This window comes from Rana temporaria, chromosome 8, assembly GCF_905171775.1.
Source record: "Rana temporaria chromosome 8, aRanTem1.1, whole genome shotgun sequence".
Taxonomy (NCBI): domain Eukaryota; kingdom Metazoa; phylum Chordata; class Amphibia; order Anura; family Ranidae; genus Rana; species Rana temporaria.
The window spans coordinates 85,734,851-85,762,119 of record NC_053496.1 but is presented as its reverse complement, the minus strand read 5'-3'; the positions used below and the strand labels follow the sequence as shown (position 1 = coordinate 85,762,119).

The following is a 27,269-nucleotide window of genomic DNA, read 5'->3' as shown; positions in this document are numbered from 1 at the left end:
TTCTTTTTTTTTTTTTTTTAAAGAAGATAAGGACACTCCCCTGCATATAGCAGGACAAGGACATGGAAGAGTCCAGGATATGGAGGGAGGGGTAGGAATCGAAGGATGGAAGAATCCATGAATAAGAAAGGAAGGATGGAAGACTCTGGGGAAGGCGTAATCCATGGATAGAGAATGGAAGGCTGGAGGAGTCTGGAGATAAGAACGGAAGGATGGACGAGTCTGGGGATGGAGATGGAGGAATCCATGGATAGGAACAGAAGAAGGGTGGAAGAGTCTGGGGATGGAGGAATCCATGGATAGGAACAGAAGGATGGAAGAGTTTAAAAATAAAAATGGAGGATGTTAAAATGGTCATCATGGAGTCCTGCAGATGAGGACTATGAGAGGTAGAGGATCCCCTGTGCTGTGTACATGGCAGGGTTGGGGGTGTGATGGTCTTCTCCTGGAGTCCAGAGTTGGGGATGTCAGTGCTTTAGGTATAAACATATTTTATTAAATAAAAATAAAGACTCTCACTCACTTAATGTGCACTAATCCAGTGCATTACAGGGTATAGGCATTCACATAGAAGAAATACACACTGCTGCCGGGAGGATTTGCAGCTGACAAGCAGCCCTGTGAACATAGTGGAAGGCGCAAACAGAGTACAAACGCTATGTACACTACTTATAGGTGTTAAGCTGTGCGATTGAATCCCGTCTTACAGTGCATTAGGTTCCCCACTGTACATGCAGAGGTAGAGGGCCCCTCTGCGCTCATGTGACTGCCCAGGCCACTGCTTCCCTCCTGGCCTGACGTCAGCAGGGGATTCTTAGCCCCGCCCGCTGAAGCTGTCAAATCGGGAGAAGAGTGGCGGGCCGGGCAGTCACATGAGCGCCAAAGGGCACTCTGAAATGCGGTATGTAGGTACATATATTTTTTAAAAAGCACGTACAGTGGGGCACTCAATGTACTGCAAGATGGGATTCAATAAGACACAGTTTAACACCTGTAAGTAGAGTACGCTGGGAGCGCTTTCCCAGGAGAGGCAGGGCAAGTCGGGATGACGTCATTCGCTAATCGATTAAGCCGGTTGTACCATCGATGCAGAATCGCGCACAGCTGAATCGTGATGCACCCACTACTACGATTATATTCAACACCCCTAATAAATATAGTCTGTGGTATGTGGGTAAAAATAAATTGTATGTATGGCTGCTAGTGTGTATTTTGGAAGATATAGGTCTAAGACATGGTTGTTAGTGGGGGAGAGACGCTCATACATAAACCACAAGCTTGCAGGTGTCTAGATTTAGGAATATAGGTTTAGGTGTGCCCTGGGGGTCTATTCTGCATTTATATAACCTCTTTAGCACAAGTAGTTTCAAAGTACATCCTTTCATGTTTCATATGCCTATTTTTTATCAATTCCATGCAAAAGCATGTCAAAAAGGCACCAACACACCACAACATACATGAAGTGAATCACAATGTACATGAAAAACGCATGCATCTAGGTAAGATCTATCAGTAAAAAAAATAAGGCTTAAAAAACACAATTAAAGCAGTTGCTCAGTCTTGTCATTTAATACACCTTTTTAACACAGATTGAAAATCAAAATAGCTGCTTCAAACTATTTCTACATTTTCAACTGAGTGCCAGATATTTTCTGGTTTCTTTACCAGCAATCCTACATAAGTGTAAAGGATTATTTCTTTACAATCAACCAACTACATATATGTTATAAAAAACAAACTGGCAAAAATTAGATTTTTTGTTACTCACCGTAAAATCCCCTTCTCCTGAGTTCATTGATGGACACAGCTTCGTCTTCTTAACCACAGGGTTTATAGCGCTACCTACAGGAGTAGGACATTAGGCAGCAAAGAATCTTGGCATTGCTTATGTGCAGTCCTAGCTGGTATAAACCCCCTCTCTGCTATAGGCATAGAGCTCCAGAGCTGCAAACAAGCGTAGACACCCTCTTCATTCCAAGAAAAACTTGTTCGCAGCTTAGGAGGGCTTAAGAGACCATGACTGCATGGTACCTCCAAGGATTTATTGCCTTTGGGGATCCAGAGGGATGAAAAAAAAAAATTGTGTGCAGAAAAAGGGCCCACTTGTGATGAGGTTCCTTGCACTTCCTGGACTGTAGATGAAGGAGTATTTTTTTCTAGTGAGATTCTTAATGATATCATCCAAAGTAGCCCAGAAAAAGCACTCACCTATGAAGGGCATGAGCCATTATGGATGTCTGGCCTGCAAACAAACACTTAAGCCACAGCACACACCAAAGCACCATAGCCAAGACAGTTTGGAAAATAGAGGGGTCGCATCCAAGGAAACCCAAGATGGCTAAAGCCACGCAGCTCAAAGAAAATGGCTGCCATACCCCCACCATCCAGGTATCCAGATAGAGCAACACAGATGCCACTGGGCCATAGGAAATGGTCGCTGATAAGTATAGGAAACAGGCTGCCAGGCACCAAGATATTGGCCACCATTGGATGACAGGAAAATGGCCACCACATAGTAAACAGGCTTTCAGACTCCAAGAAAATGGCCGCCACACAGTAATCATGGTGCCAGACCTCAATAAATGGCCACCGGCTTCCAAGCAGCAAGGTGCCAGTCACACACAGCACAAACAAATGGCACTGTGCCACCCCTCCCAGGGTAATGTACAAACCCTCCACCAAAATTCTCAGATCAGGGAGAATCCAAGGAAAGCCTTCAGAAATCTCAGATAACTGCCCTGCACAGCATGCTTGGGAACCCACAACTGGATGGGGAGATGGGGGTAGGGGAGATCGAGAGAGTGAGGAGTAGGGGAGATGGAGAGAGAGTGAGGGGTAGGGGAGAGGGATTAGGGCGTAGGGGAGGAGGGACCCAGGAGGTCCAGCAGCAACAGAGGGCATGGAAGGGAGGAGGAGAACCCTGCAGGACTGATCACCCCCCCCTCCCCAAGAGCACCTGCACCCTGCCGAATGGAAAAAAAGGGAGTTCTACTTACCACTCCCATGGAGTAGGTAGGTGGCGCTCCATAGAGAGATCTGCCTGCCACCTAGGTAGGGGGGGGGCCCCCATCAGCCAGGGTAGCGTTGCGACATGAACATCAGGTGTGTGGTTATATGTGCCCTTAAAAGACGTTCAACTTGCTGGCCACCCCGATCCCTAATGGGGTGGTCGCAGCCGACTCAGCGCATAGCTAAAGGTAGGTGTGCACTTGATGGCCAGACTGAGGGGGACCACTGGATATAGATAATCCAGCCTTTCAGCCAGGCTGGCTATTGATTGAAGATCTTCGCAAAAAAAAAATTCCCAGAAAAAAAAAAAAAAAAAAACACACACAGGAAAAAGTTTAACCCCCCGCTCCCCAAAAACTGAAATAATATAAAAACCACAGGTTTATTTTCTGCCTAGTGTTCTGCTGCTGTGGGTGCCACTTTGAACCCTGTGGTCAAGAAGACAATGAAGAAGCAAATGTCCACCAATGAACGAGAGAAAATATTATGACCCACTGAAAAAAAAGACTGAAGAAAAAATGAGTGAAGATAAAGAAAAAAAGTGATACAGCAGAATCTGGTACAACAGAAATAACTAAACAAAGATCCCAATAAAATCAACATCACTCTGCTGAAATAACCACTTACATAACCAACATCTGGTCTGTAGCATGTGTATGCCCCCAGCACACTGTGAAGCAAATCATGATATGGCCCCCCCTGGAAAAAAAAAAGCAGGAGTAAATTGGTCAGTATGCCGGCTTAATTTGTTAAACTAAAAACCTGAAGAAGCCTTTATTCATTGCATATACTGTATAGTTTTACAACTACCCAGCGTACCAATAGACTGAAGCATCTAAACAAACACGCAACAAGAAACAAAATGTCAATGTTTTATGTTCTGTATGCCACATTACTGTCAGTTCACCCATATTTAATATGGATAAACTAAAAATCACCCAATGGCTTACCCGTCAGCAGCTCTGGCCTCTGTTCTGACCACCTGTTGCATAGCTGTCCCTTTACATTCACCCCTTCCCACCTTCGTGTTCAGGGATTTACACACACTCCCGGCTGCTAGAAGGCAACTGGTAGCTTTCTGGTGGAAGAAACCTGACAGCTGTAGAGCTGCTGGATCACTTCCACAGACCCCCAAGTACATTCCCTGGCGACACCCTGCTATATTTCTCAGGCTCCGTTATCCCACCTACAGGCACAGAATGGGCAATGCACAGCAGATACAGCAATGGCACTGATCTATTTAGTGGTTTACAGTCATTGGATCACTTTTACAGGTAGTGGAAGGGGGTCCACTTATTTTTGCCCCCTTTACCGGGTTTGCTGTCCCATCGTGGAGCCCGTTAATGATGCCACCAGCGACACTGGCATCCCTGGACACAGTGAGAGAAACGAATATTGTTCCTCACACTGTGAAACATCAGAAAGTAAAAGTGACTAGAATTTTGTCACTTCCAGTTTCTTCTTTACAAGAGGATACAGGCTTGTGAAAGCATCTGAACAAACCGATCTTGATTTGATCAGATGCATTGAAGACCACAGAACATATATGGGGTCTTTAAAACCCGAGATCTCTCTATAAAGAAGACCTGTTATGGCCCATACTAGCACAAGAGATGATGTTTATCCCTTTTGACAGCAATTAAGTTGGTTAGTCTTTTTTTTAAAGACACAGTGTAAAAAAAAAAAAAAAAAAAAAAAAAATAGATGAGAATAATAAAAATAGGTCCGCATGCATATGTAAATAGCCATCACACCACATGTCAGAGCGAGAACAATAATTTTAGGGCCAGACTTCTTGTGCAATTCTAAATTAGTAACCTATAAAGGCTTGTTTGGCATCTATTTACGCAGCATAAAATCACAATTTATATGTTGAGCAATATATTGTGACTGGGTTCACTAAAATTCATTAACGTGTACCTTTCCCCCCCCAAAAAAAAACGTGGCATAATTATTGTGCAACAAAAACAAATTCCAACACCCACCATTCTATTTTTCAGGACCTCTACTTGAAAAATATTTTGTTTGGGGGGCTTGCTAGAAAAAGTAATTTTCTAGCAAAAAAAAATTTGACTTTTACATGTATGAGAGAAATGTCAATTAGAAAAACAGTAAAAAAAAAAAAAAAAAAGAGAAAAGAAAACACACACACACACACACACACACACACCTTGCCCATATGGACAATTTAGAAAAGTGAGAAAAATAAATGAGAATAAAGCAGAAGCTGTTAAATATCCAATCAACATACATTTAAATTACTAATATTGGCCATTATGGGCACAATTACGCCACATTTAGTCATGTTTTACTTTATTCCAGTTTTTATAAGTGGCCACAAAGTTTAAAAAAAAAAGTCCTTTGCATTGAAATACATTATGAAGCATTGCTTTACCTTCTGGAAGATATAAAGTGATGGGAATGTTCGGGATATGTCCAACTTTATTAACTCTAGACTGGCTTCCCTGTCAGCAACCGACACTCCTGCATCTATAAGACACAAAGAAAAAACTACATGTCAGCTATATAAAACACTGACTGCTATTAAAGTGGTTGTAAACCCTTACAGACCACTTTAACCTACAGGTAAGCCTAGATTAAGGCTTACCTGTAGGTGCAACAAATATCTCCTAAACCTACACGGTTTAGGAGATATTTGCAAAAGAAAGGCACCGCTGTCTACGGCGCAACGGCGCGCAGGCACACTGAGCCGCTTCTAACGGCAATCATGTGCGGGAGTGACATCATCGCGGCTCTGGCCAGTCACAGCACCGGAGCTGCGATATGCGGAAGTGACTCCTGTATGTATGTATGTATGTATCGCTACCCCCGAAGGCGCCGCTGATTGTTTTGGGATCGGCGTATTAAGTTACCCTGCAGTGTGTCTAGGGGTGATAGCAGTGAGCCAAAACAGTGAGCGAATGTCCAGACAGTGAATAAAGGTTTTTCCAATGCTTTATTTCCAGGCCAACATCAATTAGAAAAAGAAAGGCTGATGAAAAAGGGAGAACCTTGCTGTATCAGGCCTGGATATTAATTGAGCATTCCTTGCTCAATAGAGTACCAAATTATTACTCGTCGCCACTCTTAGTTGGAGTGGGTAAAGTGCCCCCGGACAGACCCCTCTCACAAGCCTGGCAGCCGAAGTGTCACTTAGGATTTTCTGGGAGGAACAGGTCTCTCTCACAGACCTGGCTCTAGGGCCTCTGCCACAGGCCAATTACTTTAAATGAACTGAGGCTGGGTTCACACTACTACACTACTTTGATCCTACTTTGCTCTGCTACATTGGTCCTACACTGATCCTACATTGATCCTACATTGATCCTACATCCATCCTACTTTCATGAACAGGATACTACTTTGATCCGACTTTGTGATAGTCTGACTTGTTCTTTGACCAATCAAAACAATCCCAGAGTGAGATAAATTCCTTTTACTGCTGCTGTAATCACATGTCAGATGTCAAAAGTCGGATGGTTAGGACAAGGCTCCTACTTTGATCCTACTTTAATGATATTCAATGGGCTGATGTAGGATCAAAGTAGGACCAAAGTAGTACAGGGAGTAGTTTCAAAGTCGGACCGACTTGTGTAGGACCAGTTAAGACGGCTCCCATAGGGAAACATTGATTTTCACACGTCATGCTACATGAGCTCCCAATGTAGGACCGTTGTAGGACAAGTGTGAACCCAGCCTAATGGATGAGCAGAGCGAATCCTCCCAGTAGATTTTTAACATAGGTCACCGGAGGCTGACAAAGAAAAAAAAAAAAAGCATACAGGCATTGATGTTGGTGAAGTTTAATCACTTGTGGATGAGACCCAATGTTAAAGTGGAGTTCCACCCATAAATATAACATTACATCAGTAGTTTTAAAAAAAATTCATTAGTCCTTTACAAATTTTTTTTTTTTTTTTTTTAGATGCCTTCAAAGTGTTGTTGCTAGGCAGAATAGTTAGTTAATCTTCCCACTTCCTGCACCTAGGTGCTTAAGCTTCCTCCTAACCTACACCGCACAGACTCCTGGGAATGTAGTGGGTGTAACTTTCCAGGAGTCTGTGCACTCCCCAGTCTCAAAGAATCATGCGACTTGGACAGCACAGGTGCTGAAACCTGATCTGACACTGCTTGTGCAGCACTGAGCATGTGCTAGATCTGCAAGGCTGAAATCCAGGAAGTCATACAGTCTGGCTTCATGATGCCCACACTTAAGATGGCCCCAGTCAATTTCAATTTTATAAAGTGTCTAAATGCTGTAACAACCTAACAAAACGGACCTTAGTTTACAGACTAACTTTACTAGAATACATTAAGCTTGTGTATTACAGGGGTATTTATATTTAGAAAGTGAAATTGTGGCCGGAACTCCGCTTTAAGGATCGTATCTGTCTGAACTGCAAGACTGGCAGTGACTACCTATTATATGCTGTTCATGATCCCCTGTCATAAGGGATCATAGCGATTTGGTAAGGAGCCAATCTATAGTTCGGTGGAGGATACATCACTTTTCTTTGGACACGTTTTCAACTGATTTTGGAACTTGGCGCAGAGCACGGGTGCTTTTTATTTCATGTGTTAAACATTTATGGACTTTATTGCTACAATATTTGTTTTATTTATATGTCTATATATATTTTTATTTGGTTAATATTTATTGATCTAATGATATAATCTAAAAAAAAAATGTTTTGATGTTCATTTATCATTGTTTCACTGTTATTGAGGGACTTGAGAGTGCTATATAGTGCCCTCTAGTGGCGATCAACCTCTCTTGTTTTTTTGGTATATTAGTGATTTATATCTACCATCATATATCACATAGTTTATGATTTATATCAACATATATCACATAGTTTTGTGTGTTTTGTGATTCAACTATTTGTTTCACATGGTTTAGAGGTAGCGCGATTTATATTTTTTTCACCGTTTGTTTTTTGTATCCATTGTTTACATGGTAATCGCAGCTCTCGGATTGAATAGACTGCGATTTCATTGCAGTTTTTCTTTCTTTCTTGTTTTAGTATTTAGCGCAGTTTCTTTCCAATTTTCCATCTAATACATATTGGCCTAAACTGATGAAGAAACCTACATTTTTTTATTGGATGTTTTATAGCAGAGTAAAAATTGCTTTTTTTTTCTTTTTAATTGCTAGCCTTTTTTTGTTTATAGCACATAAAATAAAAACCGCAGAGGTAATCAAATACCACCAAAATTAAGCTTTATTTGTGGGCGAAAAAAAAGGACACTTTTTTTGGGTACAGGGTTACATGAGCATGCAATTATCAGTTAAAGTAATGCAGTGCCGTAAAAAATGGCCTGGTCATGAAGGGGGAAATCTTTCAGAGGGCAAGTGGTTAAACGAAGAGGGGATGCTACACCAAACATGGCCCTGTCCCAACTTTGAGACGTGTTGCTGCCATCAATTTCAAAATTAGCTTTTTTTTTGGAAATTGTACATTTTCTCAGATTAAAACATTTGAAATTTGCAAATCATTGCATTCTGTTTTTCTGTAGATTTTTTACCGCATTCATTTTTTTAATTAAATTGGGGTTGTAATTCCACTTTAACTGGTCATTTTAATGTTGTAAATTAATTTCCATTTGGGTGTGTACACAGATTTATGGTGAATTATTATAATTATACAGGATTTATATAGCACCAACAGTTTGCCCAGCGCTTTACAATGCAGAGGGGGGGACAGTAAAATTACAGAAGGAATGGGAGGGCCTTGTTCGTGGAACTTACAATCTAAAAAGAGGGGGGAGGTGGTATAAAAAGGTAATAGCTGCGGGGAAAGATCTAATGAAGGTAATTTGGGTACAGTTTTTAGATAGAGGTGGGGTAGGCTTTCCTGAATAAGGCCCCTTTCACACGTGTGCGACTTGTCCTGCAACTTGGGACCTCAAAGTCGCATGACAAGTTGTTCCCCATGATTTCCAATGATAACCTTTCATATATGTGCGACTTCAAGTTGTGCCGACTTCAAAGTACTTTGGTCCGCCTTTTATGCGAGTTGAGGTCCAAATACCTCAAGTTTACACAGGCATTCTCAGTTGCAAAAGGCAACAAAGTGCCATTATCAAATAAGACAGCACGTTCATGCACATTTAAATTAATTCATCCTTTTGAGTGTTGCCAGTCATTTGTTTTCCATTCCTTAATTTTTAAATACTGTATTGCTGCCAGTAAAGTACAGACATCCAAAAATGGCAAATGTCTTCTCACTAAAATTAACATTGCTTATAATATTACAAAGTAATAGTGTGGCATGCTAAATTTGTTAGACAGCTAACCCTCTACTTGCTTCGCTGAACTGTTCAGCTTCATATACACACATGCAAATAAAACACTGAATGACCGTAAGGGCGGAAGGGTCCCTGGGTTGGAGCGGAGCAAAATTTTACCAACATAAGGATCGAATGGGCACTATGCTGGCCACCAAACTATCACCGACTTATCGCACATTCTCTCTCCCAAAAATTAAAACTCGGGACGGGACTACAACCCTCAACCCTGAAAACATACTTAAAACCTTCCAAGGTTTCTACTCTACACTTTACCAGTCCGATGACTCAGCTGGGATTCCTGAGATTCAGTCCTATATTGCCAAGCTACCTATTCCTAGCCTTCACAGGGAGCATGTGGAACTCATGGAGGCTCCTATCTCCGTGAGGGAAACATTGGAGGTGATCAAGAACCTGAAGGGCGGTTCGGCCCCGGGGCCGGATGGCTTCTCAAACCCCTATTATAAAAGCTTTGCCGATACCCTGGCCCCTCACCTTACAAGGTTTTTCAACTCCAAAAGAACGGGGGAGGACCTACACCCTCATCTGAACGAAGCGTTCATATCTGTTATCCCCAAGCCTGATAAGGACCCGGAATTAGTTGAAAATTATAGACCCATCTCGCTGATCAATAACGACATGAAAATTCTCACAAAAATTTTGGCTAACAGAATAAATTCGTTCATTTCCCATTATATACATAGAGATCAAGTAGGTTTCATACCAGGGAGACAGGGCCCGGACCAGATCAGGCGGGCGATTGATGTGGTCTCAATATTGCAGTCGGGGTGGGATGGAGGTCATCCCCAGGAGGGAATGCTCCTTTCACTGGACCTTCAGAAGGCCTTCGATTCTATATCGTGGCCATACTTATTTGAGGTTTTAAGGAGGTGGGGATTTGGAGAGAGTTTTATGGGTTTACTGCGCTCCTTATATTCAGGACCACAGGCGAAGGTCAAACTACAGGGATACTTCTCAGATCCGATACAGATTAGAAGAGGGACCAGGCAGGGTTGCCCCCTGTCACCGGTGATTTTTGCATTGGCAATAGAAACCTTGGCCATTGCCATTAGATCTAATCAAGACATTACTGGTGTTTGTTGTGGACAACACACTCATAAGTGTGCTTTGTTTGCTGACGATTGTCTCCTTTTTGTTACCTCCCCAAATACATCCTTGACGGCCATTTGCAAAGTACTTGAATCTTTCGGACATGTCTCGGGATTGCGAGTGAATATGAACAAATCACATGCTTTAAATATAAATTTGCAATCCACAATGGTAGAGAATCTGAAGGTTTCCTTCAAATTCCAGTGGGCTGTTTCTTCCATTCGCTACCTTGGGATAAATCTAACTAACAGATTTGAAAATCTTTATCAGGCTAACTTTCCTCCTATGTACCGCAAACTCGAAATGGACCTAAAAACATGGGCCACTCACAAAATATCTTGGCTAGGGAGAATTAATTCTGTTAAAATGACGCTCCTACCCAGACTGCTATATTTATTCAGATCTCTCCCCATTGCAATAAAGAAAGATCAACTTAAAAAATTTCAGGGAAGGGTGCTTAAGTTTGTGTGGGGTGGTAGAGGATACAGGTTGCCCCAAAATGTTTTATATGGGCCCATAACTAAAGGGGGTCTAGGACTACCTCATCTCTTTCGCTACTATCAAGCAGCCCGGCTGGCTCAGTTGTCTTCTATCTACTCCGGTCGAGAGAAACCGGATTGGATGGAGATGGAGGGACAGGCAGTTCCTCACATTTCTCTGGATGACCTGCTTTGGTGTCCCCAAAGACTGAGACCGGCCATTATGGCCCCTACACTCTCCCAAGCCTTCAGGCTTTGGGACGAATTGCGGAAGTCTCCAGCTATAACCTCTGCCATACAACCTTTGGCTAATCTATTTCAAAATCCCTATTTTAATCCGAGGGGGGACTCTACAATTTATCGCTGGTGGTCGGACAAGGGACTTTACAGGATTGGACACTTTCTTGCCCCATCGGGACTGATCTCGTTAGCACATTGTGTGGGGACCTTAGGAATGCCGGATACAGAAAAAGATAGATTTTCCCGAATATCTCAATTTATTAACTCAATCTGGAAAAATAAGCCAAATCCCCCTGACTTTACTCCTTATGAGAAATGGTGCATCAATTTTACAGAACAAAGAGGTGGCATTTCCATTGTATACAATTCATTATCAGAACCTACATCCAAATCTTCCTACATGGAGGCGTGGGAGAGGGATCTACAGATGTCATGGACCATGGAGAGGTGGCATGAGGTAGGGTTGAGGGCTTCTAGGGGTCTCATCAACATCTCTCTAATAGAAGCTAACCTCAAAGTATTTATGCGGTGGTATTTGGTTCCTTGCAAGCTAGCTGCAATGTTCCCAACCACTTCTCCATTGTGTTTCCGAAATTGCCTAGCCCAGGGTTCTATGTTGCATACCTGGTGGGAATGCCCTAAAATCAGGGGATTTTGGAACAAAGTGTTCTCTCTCATTAGGAAGGTGACCGGGATACCGGTGGACAAATCTCCACAAATAGCGTTATTGGGGGTTAATGTCCCACAGGCCACCAAATACACTCAAAAATTGATAGCCTTCTTGCTCACTGGTGCTAGGATCACACTGGCTGGGGCGTGGAAACAACCTTCTGTATCATTCCAGAAGACCAAAAGGAAAATCTCTTGGATCATGCACCAGGAGAAAATGGTCAGTACAATACTCAATTCTTCCAAATCTTTCGAGGCAGTATGGGAACCCTGGGCTAGATATATAGGCATCTCTTTGTTATAAGGATAAGGGAAGGTGGGGGATATCCATCCTTTTTGGATTGCTGTTATTTTTGATATTGGGACGTATAGAGCGAATCATATAGTCCGTAGCTGGCGACACTAATCTATGTTTTCTTTCTTTCTGGTCTTCCTCTGTCTCTCTGTTTCTTTTCTTACCCTCTTTCTCTTCCTTTTCCTTTACATATCTCCATAAATATATTAAGGTATGATAGGCAGTTGCATCTTGAAAAGACTACAGTAGAGAACTTTATCTTCTCTCTTCTTTGTTTATGTTTATGTGTTATAGTGAGCACTGGAGATTACTGCTTGTTAAGTAAGCTCTCGTCAGGAGTCTCATGCTTTTACTAAAATATGGAAATAGGCTAGGTTAATCCCTACGTTGGGATGGGCCCATGGTCTCGGAAATTTCTGTTATTCCGGGATAGGGGGTCCATTCTTACCCTAGTTAGGCACACATTGCGAGCTGAACGCATTCACTGGTTCTTAGGCACAGTATGAACCCATTGGGGGTGCCGGGAATGCAGTCAGTACCAGGTGCCATTTTATTCCTTTTTTTTTTTTGATCGCATTCTTATTCTCGTTTTCTCCCTTTTGAAGACTTTAGTCTCAAAGTGGTGAAATTATCCTATTACATGTATATGTGATGTCCTTGCACTAAACTCCTTCTGACAATATTGTTACCTTAGCCTCTGTACTGTATGTATACCTTTTAGCCCCAGGTTGTGCTGGAGGCTCATGCTATGTACTGTACTGCCTTTCAATAAACTGATTTGAAATTCAAAAAAAAAAAAAAAAAAAAAAAATAAAAAAAAAATAAAACACTGAATGAATGTCTACAAATGCCCAGTCCAGTATCGAGTATACTGGGTATGCAATACTCATGGATAGATACCTTAAAGGGGTTGTAAAGGAAAATTTTTTTTTTCATAATAAGCATCCTTTACCTGCAGACATTCCTCTTTTCACTTCCTCATTGTTCATTTTTGCTCAGAAGTTGCTCTATTTCTTCTCTGTTCACTTCCTGCTTGTCTGATTATTACTCACCCCCGTGAAGGGAGGCTTTAATGCGGTGGTCAGTGACGTGCTCGCCCACTCCTGGGAACTACATTTGTGCGGCAGGACGCTCTCTACGTGTTAGAGACTTCAAGGAGGTGTGAATTACTGGGTGTGCCGCAATACATACTGGGAAATGTAGTTCTTACATGAACGAGCGCCGCAAACCAGGAAGTGAATGAGAGAACAGAAACTAGAATGCCAGAGGTGATATGGATGAAGGAATTTAATAGGTATTTACTCGTTTTTTAACAGAATCATTACACTATTCTGTCTGTCTACCTTGCAGACATTAATTTTAGACAAAAAATTGTTTTCCTTTAAATGACAAGAGGTGAAAACAAAGCATTTACCTTCCATCTCAATTTCTGAGCCTGTCTCACTAAAACACTTCCATCGCTCCTTAGCCCTAGATAGGAAAATGTCATAAAGCTCTGAAAGCATAAAACAGATTGCCATTAGTGTAAAGGGCAATAACAAATTACCTGTACAGATGTACACATGCATCAAATTTCAGATTTATACAGCAGTTCATAGCACAGATGAAGAGGTTTCGCTCACCCGGAGTAATATTCAGCTCATTTCCTACAGCCAGACTCCATACTTTTCCTCGTACACTAGGAGGTAAGCCTTGCCACCAGAGGTCTCGCACTCTTCTTGTATTCCGCCTGAACATAAAAAGAAGACTTAATACAACTGATTCACGGCCATCCCCCAGTGCAGTTGTAGGACATATGTTGTGCTAAAAATCTTAGAAATATGTTTATGTTGTATTTAATTCCTATAAACAGCATCACATCAAGCGGTTTCCTGTCCTATATAAGTACCAGTGAAAAATTAATTAAATCTGGCATAATGAAAAAGGACACCTTCCATGAAAAGTATTATAAATAGACTATACGTCTTTGTAAAGTAATCAAAATGTGTACCAATGTTTCAATATCTTCACTTCCTGGCGTTTTCTTTTTGCTATAAAATCTTTAGCCTCCTTTTGCTTAAAAACAAAACCACACAAAACAGGATTCTTGTTACTCAGCGTAAAATAACTTTCTCTGAGTTCATCAAAGGACACAGCTCTTCCGATTCTTGACCCTAGGGCTTATAGTACTACCTACAGGGGGGTATAGTACCACCTACAGGGGGGTAGGACACTAGGCAGAAAAAGAACGCCGCCTATGGTCAAGTCCTAGCTGATATAAACCCCCTCTCTGCTAAAGGCAAGCCAGTTGGTCACAAAGCAGTGTAAGTATAAACTCCCCCCTCAAAAAAAGGGGTGGGTGCTATGTCCGTCAATGAACTCAGAGTAAGGAATTTTTACGGTACAGTCTTCTTGTACATTCATGGGATGTGCAAAACAAAAACAAGTATTCTTAAACAGCAGCTTCCAAAACCATGCGACCATATAAGCATCAGGAGATGCAAACACATCAAAGTGTGCTGTAATTTATTTTTTGTCTGAACCGTTTACAAAACAGTGTTTTTGATGGGTTGCAAAGTGTTTCCCAAAAGAAAGTTGGCTGTTTGGACTTCAAGCTAGCACTATGAACACACTTACATGGCATCCCAGTTTGGTAAGATGTCAGTGTTCCAGATCACCATGGCACTTGCAATATTTTCCTCTTGCTTGAACCTTTCTTTCATTTGTTTTTTCCTCCTCTGCGCCTCTTTTACCTCTGCAGAGAAAATAGAGCATAGTTCTTTACAGGTTGCGGACATTTTTTGTACTGAATGGTAATGCCTATAATTAATCTTTGATGTGTGTTTTGAAGGTTCAAGATCCAGAGTGTCATGAATATGCATCAAGTCTGTCTGCCTACCTGATCTCCATCTGTTCATTAGAGGCAGATCTTGTTCTGGTTTCCCTTCTTATCACTTCCTCTTCCTGTATGGCTCCACCCTAGTCCATCCCAGGAAGCCTATATTAACCTTTACTCTACAGGTCTGCAGTGCTGTTCAACAGTGTTCCTATGCTTACTTCCTGTCTGCAGTGTATTGCTAGTTCCTGGTTGCAGAGTGCTACGATCATCTTCCGTGTACCGTTTTGGCTTGTCCCCGACTTCCCTGTCTGCCTGTGCCCCTGACTATTTGCATGTTCCACGGTTATCCTTGTCTGCCTGTTGCCCTGACCTCGGCCTGTCCATCACCACTGTTTGTCCTGCTGGCTGCCTCCCCCTTCTCCCTGCGGAGTGTGACTTGAGGAATCCCGGGAACGCGACCTGGACCCAGTTGCGGCCAAGACCATCCCTACCACCAAGGGCTCTGGTGAATACAAAACTGGGTCTTAGACTCCGCGCCCTGGGTGATCTTGGGTTACGCTTCCTCCCTGCCAGCAGTAGTCGGCTATAGGGTTCACTTCCCTGTGGTGCATCCCTGACCCCTACAGGGTGCACTTGTCACCTGGCCACAGGTGACCTGACACAGAGTAATTCATTTTGTTCATTCTTCACTACTTCATTAGTGGTACAAGCATATTTCAGTTATGTATAATCTAGGGGAATCTGTGTGAAAACCTGTGTGTAATATTTAGGAGAGAAAAGCTTTGCCCTCTGCACGTACCCAATATTCATTCAACACGTCTAAATACTCAACTAACCATCCATATTCCCATTGCACACATTCCTAGAAAAAGCTCTAGACTAATGGGTGCTGCAGCAACAACCAGCTGGAGACTGGATCATACTTGTGATGTGGTCATACTTCGATAAAAAAACATTTGAAGATCCATGATATGCTGGCAAATAGCTACATTGTTAAAGGGGGCTTCCAGATTCTGATAAGCCCCCCCACCCGCAGACACCGACAACCACCGGCCAGGGTTGTCGGGAAGAGGCCCTTGTCCACATCAACATGGGGACAAGGTGCTTTGGGGTGGGGGGGCGCAGGGCCCCCCTGCCCTAAAGCACCCAGCCCCCCCCATGTTGAGGGCATGTAGCTTGGTATGGTTCAGGAGGGGGTCGTCCCCACCCCATTACCTGACCTGCCGGGCTGCGTGCTCGGGATAAGGGTCTGGCATGGATTTTGGAGGGGACCCCATGCCGTTTTCTGGCATGGGGTTTCCCCTTAAGATACATACAAGACCCTTCCAGTATGGTCTTGGAGGGGGAACTCTATGCACTTTTTCTTTAATTTGGCATGGGGTTCCACTTCAAGATCCTCAGAGCACAAGTCTCATGCCAAAGTCGGATCATTGTCTTAACTTCAATGATATTCAATGGGCTGAAGTATGATCAAAGTCGGACCAAAGTAGTGCATGAACCTTTTTCAAAGTCGGACCAGTTAAGACGGCTCTTATAGGAAACCATTGATTTATACACGTCATGCGACATTTGCTCCCAATGTCAGAGCGTTTGTTGTACCAGTGTGAACCCAGCCTGAGGAAAGGAATGCCGATAACCGACTTGTGCTTACATCGTGATCAGCTGTGATTGGACACAGCTGATCACGCAGCTACTCTTTACCTTGATCTATGATCAGCTTTGTCTGGAGGACACAGTGATCACAGAACGCGATGCCCATGCACAGCACGGGAGGACGTCCGAGAATTGTCCGGCCACGCTGTAGCCGTCATTCGGCTAGAACACGGCCGGCAAGTGGTTAAAGTGTAAGTTCACCTTTACAGAAAATCTGTAAGGTGAACTTGCACTGGGACCCCTCCCTATCCCCCCAATCCCGCTGTACTGTAGTCCCACAATTCCCCCCCACTGTCAGACACCGGTCCGATGATTTAAAATCCCTGTGGCTTAATCCCCTAATTGGTCAGCACCATCTAGCATGTCCGGTCAGCGCCGGAGGAGAGAAACCCAGGAGGATTTCAAATCCCCGGGCCAGTGAATCCCAGTGCCTGACAGCGGGGGAATCACAGGACTCCGGTACAGCAGGACTGGGGGGGGGGGGGTGATGATGACCTGTGTAAGGTAAATTTACCCTTTAAGGTAAAAAATACTTTCACTTTTCTATAATGCCTTTGCCTCTAGTGACCCCCTCTCCCACTAAACACTTACCTGACACCACTCTTGATCCAGCACTGTCCCCGCCGGCAGCCCTGCACCGCTTTCCTCTTGGTCTCAAAGGCTTTAAGAAAGAAGGCCCTGATGAGCTAAGCTGGAGTCTGCTGGTGTTCCCATGCTTGGTGCCATTTTCCCTGGCAATTTCGGGACTGACAATATGAGCTGGCTGAGTATTGCATTGCATTGAATTGTAAGATTGTGGATGCTTCCATTGAATTAGAAGCCTGTTATATGCATCATTATGTGATGTAATATGTAGTGATACATTAAGTGCCCAGGGTGTGCAAGGCAGCAATGAATACAGACTGGGGATTGAACAGAGAAAGGGAGCACATAACTAAAGCAGGAGGTGACATCTAGTGTATGGCAGCAGTGATGCAGAGAGGGGGAGCACACAGCTGGATGAGACTAAATGTGGCAGGTGGTAAAAATATAGCATTGGATAGAGTAAATGTGGCAGGTGGTGAAAACATAGCATTATGTTATGAGATGTCATCTCCTGATCCAGCCACAGAATCCCATTCTCTTGATGCCACCCTCTGAGTTCACAGGAGCCACAACTACAGAGGAGGCTTCAGGCATCAATGCGCACTGTCGGTGCATACTGAAAACATTGGATGGATATACACCCATCACAATATTGATTTGCAGAGTTACACCATTTGAGAAACCCTGTGTTATGGACTTGCTGTGCAGTGGAAGGAAGAATACTGTTAATTACTGCACCGTTCCCCCTAGATCCTCCTCTTCTGTCTGTCCCAGGCTCGTTTGTGATATCACCTGGAATGGACAAGAGGAGAGCTAGCAGGGATCAAGGCATCTTCTGTAAGCTGTAGATCTGAACATTTTTTTCAGGGGTTTGCCGAGATCTTAACTTTTTCTCAAGGGTTCCTCAAAAGGTAAAAATTTTGAGAAACACTGCATTAAATACTACAGCAGTGGGCACTATTATTTGTGGTCTCCATTTTTTACACGCTTGCTTGCGTGGTCCCTGGAAGTGATATTAACCCCTTTGGCTGTCATCATGTTTCATACACTATTAATACTGAAGAAAATAGTCAACCCTTTCCTATATAAAAGCGTTGTTAGACCTCTTTTTTCTACTGTTGATTTAGATGTCAAAAGGCACACACTTTTACATTGGATTGATATGTTATAGTGCGCTCATAGCAAGCAGCAGTATACCTAAAAACTTTTGCAGTTCTTGTTTGGCACTGAGCGATGTGGATTAAAGGTCAACTAGTCCCTAAACAAAAATTACATATATTATAGCGTACCTGCCCTTAGATGTGGTGGCTGCATTATTTTTTATAGGCTAAAAACATATTCAGCAAGTACAGAAAATACCCATTCATCTTGCCAGAACTGCAGTGTCCTTGCTACTTCACGTAAGCTGAAAATAAATTACAAACAGCCTTCTCTTTCTTGTGTAAACTACTAGTCCCATCAATCCACCATGTAATGGAGGCGAACTAAGGTAGACAATGTGACAACCATGGCAGCCTCCAAGGAATAAATATATCCATGAAGAGACAGGATGTGTGAATTTTACAACTGACTGGTTAAAATAAAGTGAAAAAAAAAATGAAGAAAAAAAACAAATGCAACCACATCTATAAAAAAAATGTTTTTGGGGTTTAGATATGCTTTAACTATGTAAAGCCAAGAAACTTTTGCAGTTTTGGATAGAGTGGTGATGGTTTAGAAGCACTGTCAGGTTTAATTTCTCTGCTCCTTTTAGACAGGTTTTTATTGTGGTTTGTGTCCACAGTGAAGAGAAGAATTCCATTTGTCCAGATGCCTGTTACTAGGGCTTAAAAGCAGGGGTGCTCAACCCGTGGTCAGCTAAGCCCTCTGATGTTGCCAGTGACCTCATACCAGGGGAGTGCATGTACATGTTCTGGGATGGTAGGTTGGCACACCCATATAGCGATCGTGTTGCCAACCCGCCATCCCAGAGTGCATGGTGCAGGCAGCGGAGGAAACAGGAGCCACATAAGTTGATGCTTTTGTCCCAGATGGCGTGCCTGGGACCTATCTAGCAGCCTAGAGAGCGATGCCAGCAGAAGCTGGAAGAGAAAAAGGGTCAGTGTATTAATCGCATACACTACACTTTTGCAATGGGAATATTAGCACTTATAAAAAGGGTTGTTAGGCCACTTTTACACTGATCCGCAGGTAACGCACAGTGTACCTTCGGCTTTACTGAGCCATAGACTTCTATTATATCCTGTGGGTTTGGTGTGCTTTCAGAAAGTGCACAACACTCACAAGATCTAATAGACGTCCATGGCTCAGTGAAGCTATCCGTCAGGAAAGCTGCAGGTGCGGTGCAGGTAAACCGCATGGCATGAGTGTGAAAGTAGCCTTATTAGGGGCTCAGGACAGTAAGAGCTCATTTACATTTGTGGATTGGCGGGTGGCAAAACCCCATAGTGGTCTACGATTGGGTATCAAATTACTAAGTGGTCCTCAAGAGGTTGAGCACCCCTGGCTAAATGAAGGGGGGGGGGGGATACATGGGGATATTTGTCACAATAACATCTAAGTGATGGTTTCCACTCCCTTTTGTGACTAAAATACCTTTCTCCAATGTGCACAATATGTATACAGAATCTTTATTGGGCTTTGTATATTTGTTTATAGATTAAGGTGATTGTAAATTCACATCTATGAATTACTTTGATTCTCTATGTTTTAGGTCCCTGTTCAGTACAGTGTGTGTGTGTGTTTTCCTAAAATTATAATGCTAAATACCTTCTTTACAGAGCTCTGTGCAGACACGTGACCTCCCTCTGCTTCCATTCCCAAGTGAATACAGTGGGAGGGGCTGAGATTTCCCTGTGATGAATGCAGGTCACATGTCTGCACAGCAGGGCACTGGAAAGAAGGTATATAGCGTTATAATTTTAGGAAAACACACACACACGCTGTACTGAACAGGGACCTAAAACAGAATCGAATTAATTAATACAGGTTTCTTTACTTGACAAGCACTGGAGAAGAGCAAGGAATAGAATTACATGAGAGGAGAGGGAAGAGGATCAGCTCTCAGACTACTGAACTGACATGGAGAGAAGGAGGGGGAGATGCAGAGACACGGAGGAGATAGCTGGATGACAAAGGCACATAAACTGATCATGCTATCAGTTCAGTAGCCATGATAAAACGTGGCCAGTTTAAGTAGTGGGAAGACAGGAACAGGCAGGATCAGCTAGGTATTGTACAGCATAGAAAGGGAGAACGGACATGGTAAAAAGCACTGTGCTATATTTCACTGTGCTATATTTCATGCCTTAAAAGGGACAGGAGCGTTTTTTTATGGAGTTACGTCTGCTTTAAGTTCTGCTCTTTTGCGCCTAATCTTGGGGGGAGAATATGATGCAAAACCACAAGAACAGGTGGAATTGTGTCTTTTTTCAACCTATGTAATCCACATAACCCAACAACATAAAATATGGTATTTTTTAAGGATATAGTAATGTATCGTTTTTTTAATAAATGAGATGCAAACAGAACCAACATGCACTTGCTTATTTTATTTTAATTTTTTTATTATTTCTATTCTGAGCTTCCTTCTCAAACTGTGACTCGGCTGCTCTGTCAGAATACCATTATGTTGGTGCCTTCTGTGCCTGCTGGGACCTATGGAGTCCCACAGAAGTCTCATCTATGTGAACTAATGTTTAAAGTGGATGTAAACCCAAAATATGAGGTGATCCACAGGTCATTGTATATTACCAGGATGTGTTATGTGGGGGAGGGGTGGATTTCTCACTTTTTATACTGTGGATCACCTCATATTATGATAAACATAACATAACATATGATAAACATGTCCAAGCTAGATATGTAAATAACCTGTCACTCAAAGCAAGGAGAGAGGAATGGACTTTGTATTTAGACAGGTTTTATCTGGAAGTCTGTTAATTTTCACTGAACAATTAAAGAGGATTGTTCAGAGCTGGATTAACTCTGTGTGGCGAGACTGGGCACAGATGATAGGAAATCTTATACCCTACATTGTGACACAAAAAAAAAAAGCCTTAAAAAACATATCTTCTTATCTTTCTTTAGCATACAAGGCCAATAATACACCGATTGCTCAAAGTAATCCAACACTGCTTTTATATAGTAGCAAAGACAATTATATTGACATATATTTGACTAAGGATACTAAGGAAATTTCCCCCCCAAAAAATCAAAATGTCGGCCAGAATTTCCTATATATTTATATATATGCGCGAGAACGTCCATGCGCATGCGCGAGTATGGCCGCAAATTTGTCACCCCGGAAGTGGTGATTGTTTGGGCCTTCCTGCTTCCTGATCACCAGGTTAGTACGGACGTGCCTTGCATGTGTCATCACTGGCTTTTAGATGTATTTTAATCAGTTAATTTACTGGCACAATCGCACTGGGCATGTGCGGGAGGGAGTGACTGATGCTCATAATTATGCACAGCTGCTAGTGCCGCTATGCCGGCCTATCATGGGCCTGTATGGCTTAGGTTTACTTGTATTTATATGGGCGTGCTTGTATCTTTGGCCATGCCTCTGATGATATCCACATAGGATGAAACATGTTAGGCTGGCCGAAACAAGTAAGCTATGAGCCACAGAATTTTTATATGTTTTGATGCCTGTTACCTGTCTGCTTTTGTAAGTACCATACAATAAATTGCTTGCTGCTTTTACCTACGGGCTTCACTATTGCCGTTTCCTCTCTGCATTTTTGGTCATACACCTGTTGATGAACGCAATGTACACCTTTGGATCCCTGTGATTTTCGGGATGATATTTCACCATTGATGCTGCCTGTGGACAACCGTTTTTCACCAATACATCCTGTTGAAAGTGCGACTGCCACTGACCCACACGTTATTTGATTTCATGCCCATAATGATGTTGCTCTGGTAAGCAATTGTTTGCACGGTGGTGTGTTGTGTTTTCCTTGTCTGTACTCTGAAGCTTCGGTGGAGGTCCTCTATTTTCAACTTCATTGATGAATATATCTATTTGGACTTTATTTTTTTCACATTATTATTTAAATTTTTTTTTATTTCACTAGAGCGCTGCACTATTGGAATATATATATATATATATATATATATATATATATTATATATATATATATATATATATATATATATATATATATATATATATATTTTTTTTTTTTTTTTTCCAGCTCAGTGAAGAAAGCCAGTGTGGGCAGATCATGCTCTCTCTGAAGTATAAATCAAGTCATTTAATCAAAATAAATATCAGTTTAGTAATTGTTCCTCAGAGTGACACCGAAAATTGAAACGTCTGAATATTTAAAATTTCAGTCTTTTCACTGTTCCCCGTGATAACTTTTCTTTAAACTCTCTCTCTGCCAGATGTACTACTGCTGGGCACAAATGATGAACTATATAAAGTGGGAAATTGCTCTCAGCAGCGATTCTCTATGAAAAGCCACATGGGGTTTAAGGGATTTATATTACTTTCAATTGAGGCTTCATCTGCGGGCTGTAAACCACATCTAACCAATAAATGTTTACTCATCCTGAATTTTAGTACCACCTATATTTCTTCTTTCTAATCTCTCATTTTATGTCGGCGCAACAGTGTTTAAAGAGCACAATTCAAAGTTTGCACACTAAAAAAAAAAAATATATAAAAACGTACATACATTTAAAATACTATATACAATACCAGTGCAGGCCAAGGGGGCATATACCAAGGGGTAGGGCACACAATCGCATCAAGCATCTGTTAAAAATACTGGCAAACTTAAAGCTCAACTTAGGACAGAAGAAAACAAAAAAATTACCCTACAGTTTGGGGCCCACATTGCAATGGCTTTTTAACATTTTTGTCTAGGGGTATCACCATTGTTGGGGTTGTTGCGACTTTAAGAGGGATGAAAAAATGAGGCAATTTTGAGTACTCAGGATTAACCCAACTCATTAGGGTAGGAACAGCCAGCAGGTTGAGGAGGTGTTGTGTGGAACTGCACACACTGTGAGAGGGCTGCAGGCTTTTTGTTTTGCTTAGATGCTGCTGTGACCTTTTCTAGACCAATGGAACAGGTGAGGGCTTTAAACTATACTGTGGGACAAGTGTATGCTGCCAGCGAGCCAAAGGTTTATTTTGTTCCAGAGGTATGGACTGTTTTGATGGTTTATGCTGAAGATCAGCGGTTTTCTTTTCCCTTTGTAAGGCAAAGACTGACTGATTTACCAAGATGCGGCTGGCTACTGATCCAGAGGCCCAAATATCACAGTATTTTGGAACACAGTTCTGAACACCAATGTAATGTTGGGTCATGGCAAAAATACAACTACCATAGGGGTTACAGACTTGAAGTGTTCCATTAAGTGCTGTTCTGCTATAACAGTTACAGTGATGACAGGGTAAAAGTGTAAATCCAGAATCTATATTTCAGCACTGTATACAATCATGTCTAAAAGACATGTTGAGCATGTCAAAAGGTTTCTCACCTATAGATCCAGTAACAGCACCTAGGAACTGGCCGACTTTTTGGTACCTGTGCACAGCAGTCTGATCTACATAAGCTGATCTAATGACTGGCCTCAAATGGACATGCTGGAACCAGCATTCGATCAGTGCTCGCAAGCCATGGCTGTAAGTCCCCCAGCAAATCCCCTAGACAGAATACAAGGTCTCAGCTGGTTGAACAAAAAACTGATTCAGCTATGGGCTGCTAAACTCCACCCTCTGGACCCTGTTACACCTGCTATAACATGGTGTAAATGGGAACACGTACTTGTATGTCCTTTCACACAGGACGCTCGTGCTCCCTTGAGTGCACAGCAACGCGATCTGTGACGGCTCAGATCAGTGTAATTGGTCTTGTACCATGTGATCACTGTGATCAATCACAACAATCATATTAGTTAACAAAGAATACATTCATTGATGAAAGCAGCCCATGTTACTGCTGTGATTAGTCAAAGGGATCACTTGGTACAGGGCCAATGAAATTTGCCTGTACCATGCGACACTGTGTAATCACAGCATTACAGTAGTAAACTATAGACTGCATTTATGAATGAATGCAACCTTTGAGGAACCTCAGTTAAATGACTGATGGTAAATCAGGAAGGGGGGGGGGGGAATACTTTTTCACAGCACTGTATGATAAAAAGGAAAATAAATAGTGAGAATGGGAAAACTTTCCTGCATGAGATCTCTCTTAATACAAGAAAGGATTTTGCCCGCTTTGGAAACCGCAGCTTGGCATTGCATGCTATTATTGAGCTTGTGATCTACCAAAACCCCCAGATCCTGCTCCACTACGGATCCCCCCAGTTGTACTCCCCCTAGTATGTATGATCACCAGTTGTACTCCCCCTAGTATGTCTGATCATTTCTAAAAGATATTAAAAAGTAAAAAGGTCCCAACATTGGGGTACACCACTGATAACCTTAGACCATTCAGAGTAAGAATCATTAACCACTACTCTCTGAATTCTGTCTTTTAGCCAGTTTTCTATCCACTTACACATCAATATTTCAAATCCTGTAGACTTTAACTTACACATGAGCCGTGTGTGGGAAACTGGGAAACTGTATCGAACGCTTTAAAAAAATCCAAGTATACCACGTCCACTTTCATGAATCCATTCTGTCTGTTGCTTAAAAAATGTTTTTCCAGCAAGAACTCATCTATGTGGTCTTTTATTAATCTCTCCAGTATCTTCCTAACTATAGAAGTTAAACTAACAGGTCTATAGGTACTTGGTAAAGACTTTGTTCCTTTTAACCAGTTCCCTACCGCCATATAGTAAAATGACGGCGGTAAGAACCCTCCCTCCCTCCAGGCGGACGTCATATGGCGTCTTTTCTTCCTGGCATTGTGGAAAGCACACTCGCTGCATCACTTTGGTCCCGATGCGCGTGCCCGGCGGCCGCGATGGCTGCCCGGGCACCCGCGACTGCTCTTCACAGAGCAGGGACGTGGATCTGTGTGTGTAAACACACAGATCCACATCCTGTCTGGGGAGAGGAGAACTGATTGTATGTTCCTTGTATATAGGAACAATGATCGGTCACCTCCTCTCATCAGTCCCCTCCCCCTACAGTTAGAATCACTCCCTAGTACACACAATTAACCCCTTGATCTCCCCCTAGCGTTAATCCCTTCCCTGCCAGTCACATTTATACAGTAATTTATGCATTTTTATAGCACTGATCTCTGTATAAATGTGAATGGTCCCAAAATAGTGTCCGATATGTCTGCTGCAATGTCACAGTCACAATAAAAAACATTTATAATAAAAATGCCATAAATCTATCCCCTATTTTGTAGATGCTATAACTTTTGCACAAACCAATCAATATACGCTTATTGCATTTTTTTTTTAACCAAAAATATGTAGAAGAATATATACTGGCCTAAAAAGAGGAAAAAAATCATAAAAAAAAAAAAAGAAGTAAAAAATAGTGTCTTTTTCAAAATTGTCATTCTTTGTTTATAGCGCAAAAAATAAACACAGAGGTGATCAAATACCACCAAAAGAAAGCTCTATTTGTGGGGAAAAAATGATCAAAAATGTAAATGGGCCTGGGCAGGAAGGGGATGAAAAACCAGTTAGACCGTATTTCCAGGAACCTTCCAAAACAGCTACTTGAGAGATGATTGGCTCCACCCTCTACATGAAACACAAATCAGATACAATTTAAAAGGCCCCTCCCTTTCCTCAGTTGTTTTCAACCTTTTTTGTGCAAAGGCACACTTTTTTCATGAAAAAAATCACGAGGCACACCACCATTAGAAAATGTGCTGCGTCCGCGATAAGAGCCGCTCGGAACGCTTTCATGAGAAAGCCAGCCACTGTCTGTAAAAAAAAAACAATACCAAGGTTATGGCTGATATCTTCAGCCATAACCCCAGGCAAACAATTTAAAATCTGTAATTTTGTGCTCTTGTGGAAAAAAAAACCTACCTAACACTTGTTACACTTTTACATTGACTCATTCCATTGCAGACATGGTGATTTAATATTTTTTTTATATATTATAGATGGGTTATGTGGGTTATTATTGATAATGATAACTGTATACTTCAATACTGCAGTTTGGCCGCAGCACAGGTGTAGCGGTTTTCATGTGGTTTCTCATAAACTTCTATTATGTCTATTAATTTTTGGTACATTTTCTGAAAGCACACCAAAAATGAGGGACATAATATAAGTCTGAGAAACCACATGAAAACCGCAGGTACATTGCGCTACACCTGCACTGCGGCCAAACTGCAGTATTGAAGTATAGTTATCATTATTAATAATAACCCACATAGCCCATGTAAATATATTACATTTAAAATAAATCACCATGCCTGCAATGAAGTGAGTCACTGTGAAAGTGCCAAGTGTTATGTATTTTTTTTTTTTTTTAATACACACCATGCCTGCAATAAAACTATTCACATTCACATTCAAAGTGACAGGTACAAATACTTTCACCTCTATTTCGCTCTCGTTCTTCTTCCCCCTCAGGGAAAAGTGCGCCAGGCAGAGTCTGATCCCAGAACCCGCGGCTCTCACGTCACACGTAACAGTGCGTGCGCCCGACCCTCCCATAGCAACCGATGACGTATTCGGTTGGCAAGACGCGGTCGGGAGGCGATTAATAACAAAGTGCCCAGCAGTAGCTGTTACATCAGATAGCAGCCATAGCTGCCTATATTGGGGGTCATTTTGCTACGGCACACCAGTGGGCATCATGGGAAACAATGGTTTAGAAGATCAAGTAAAACTCCAAAGTGCACTCAGCAGAGGAAAAAACATAAAAACATAACAAAACACCACCACCAGGTGAAAGTAGACACTGTCCTGGAAATACCAATACCCGTAAGTCTAACGGGGGTGTTCCCCCCCCTCACCTTCCAGGACAGCTACTTGAGAGAATAAGCAAGATACTATACCTTAGGGAGGGATAACAGTCTGAAGCACTTTACTACCAAAGGAGAGGTCCTGGCTGGAAAGCATCTGAACTCTATGTTTGACAAATGCATGAGAGGGAGGACCAGATGGCAGCTTTAGGAATTTCTTCCCATGATGCCCCCGTGGATCTCGTAGAATGAGCCCCAATTCTAGAAGG

The 27,269-nt window shown here is 42.2% G+C and overlaps 1 protein-coding gene across 2 annotated transcripts in view; it reads right to left on the bottom strand.

Moving 5' to 3' along the window:
* Positions 1-27,269, bottom strand: part of TBC1D12 (TBC1 domain family member 12) — a 132,033-nt gene that overhangs the window by 16,692 nt on the left and 88,072 nt on the right. For both annotated transcript variants that reach the window (XM_040362138.1, XM_040362139.1), the window contains 5 exons: positions 14,707-14,824; positions 13,713-13,819; positions 13,505-13,585; positions 5,405-5,499; positions 3,637-3,708 (listed from right to left, as the gene is read on the bottom strand). In XM_040362138.1, the coding sequence (XP_040218072.1) occupies positions 3,637-3,708; positions 5,405-5,499; positions 13,505-13,585; positions 13,713-13,819; positions 14,707-14,824 (473 nt within the window). The remainder of the gene's footprint in view (positions 1-3,636; positions 3,709-5,404; positions 5,500-13,504; positions 13,586-13,712; positions 13,820-14,706; positions 14,825-27,269) is intronic.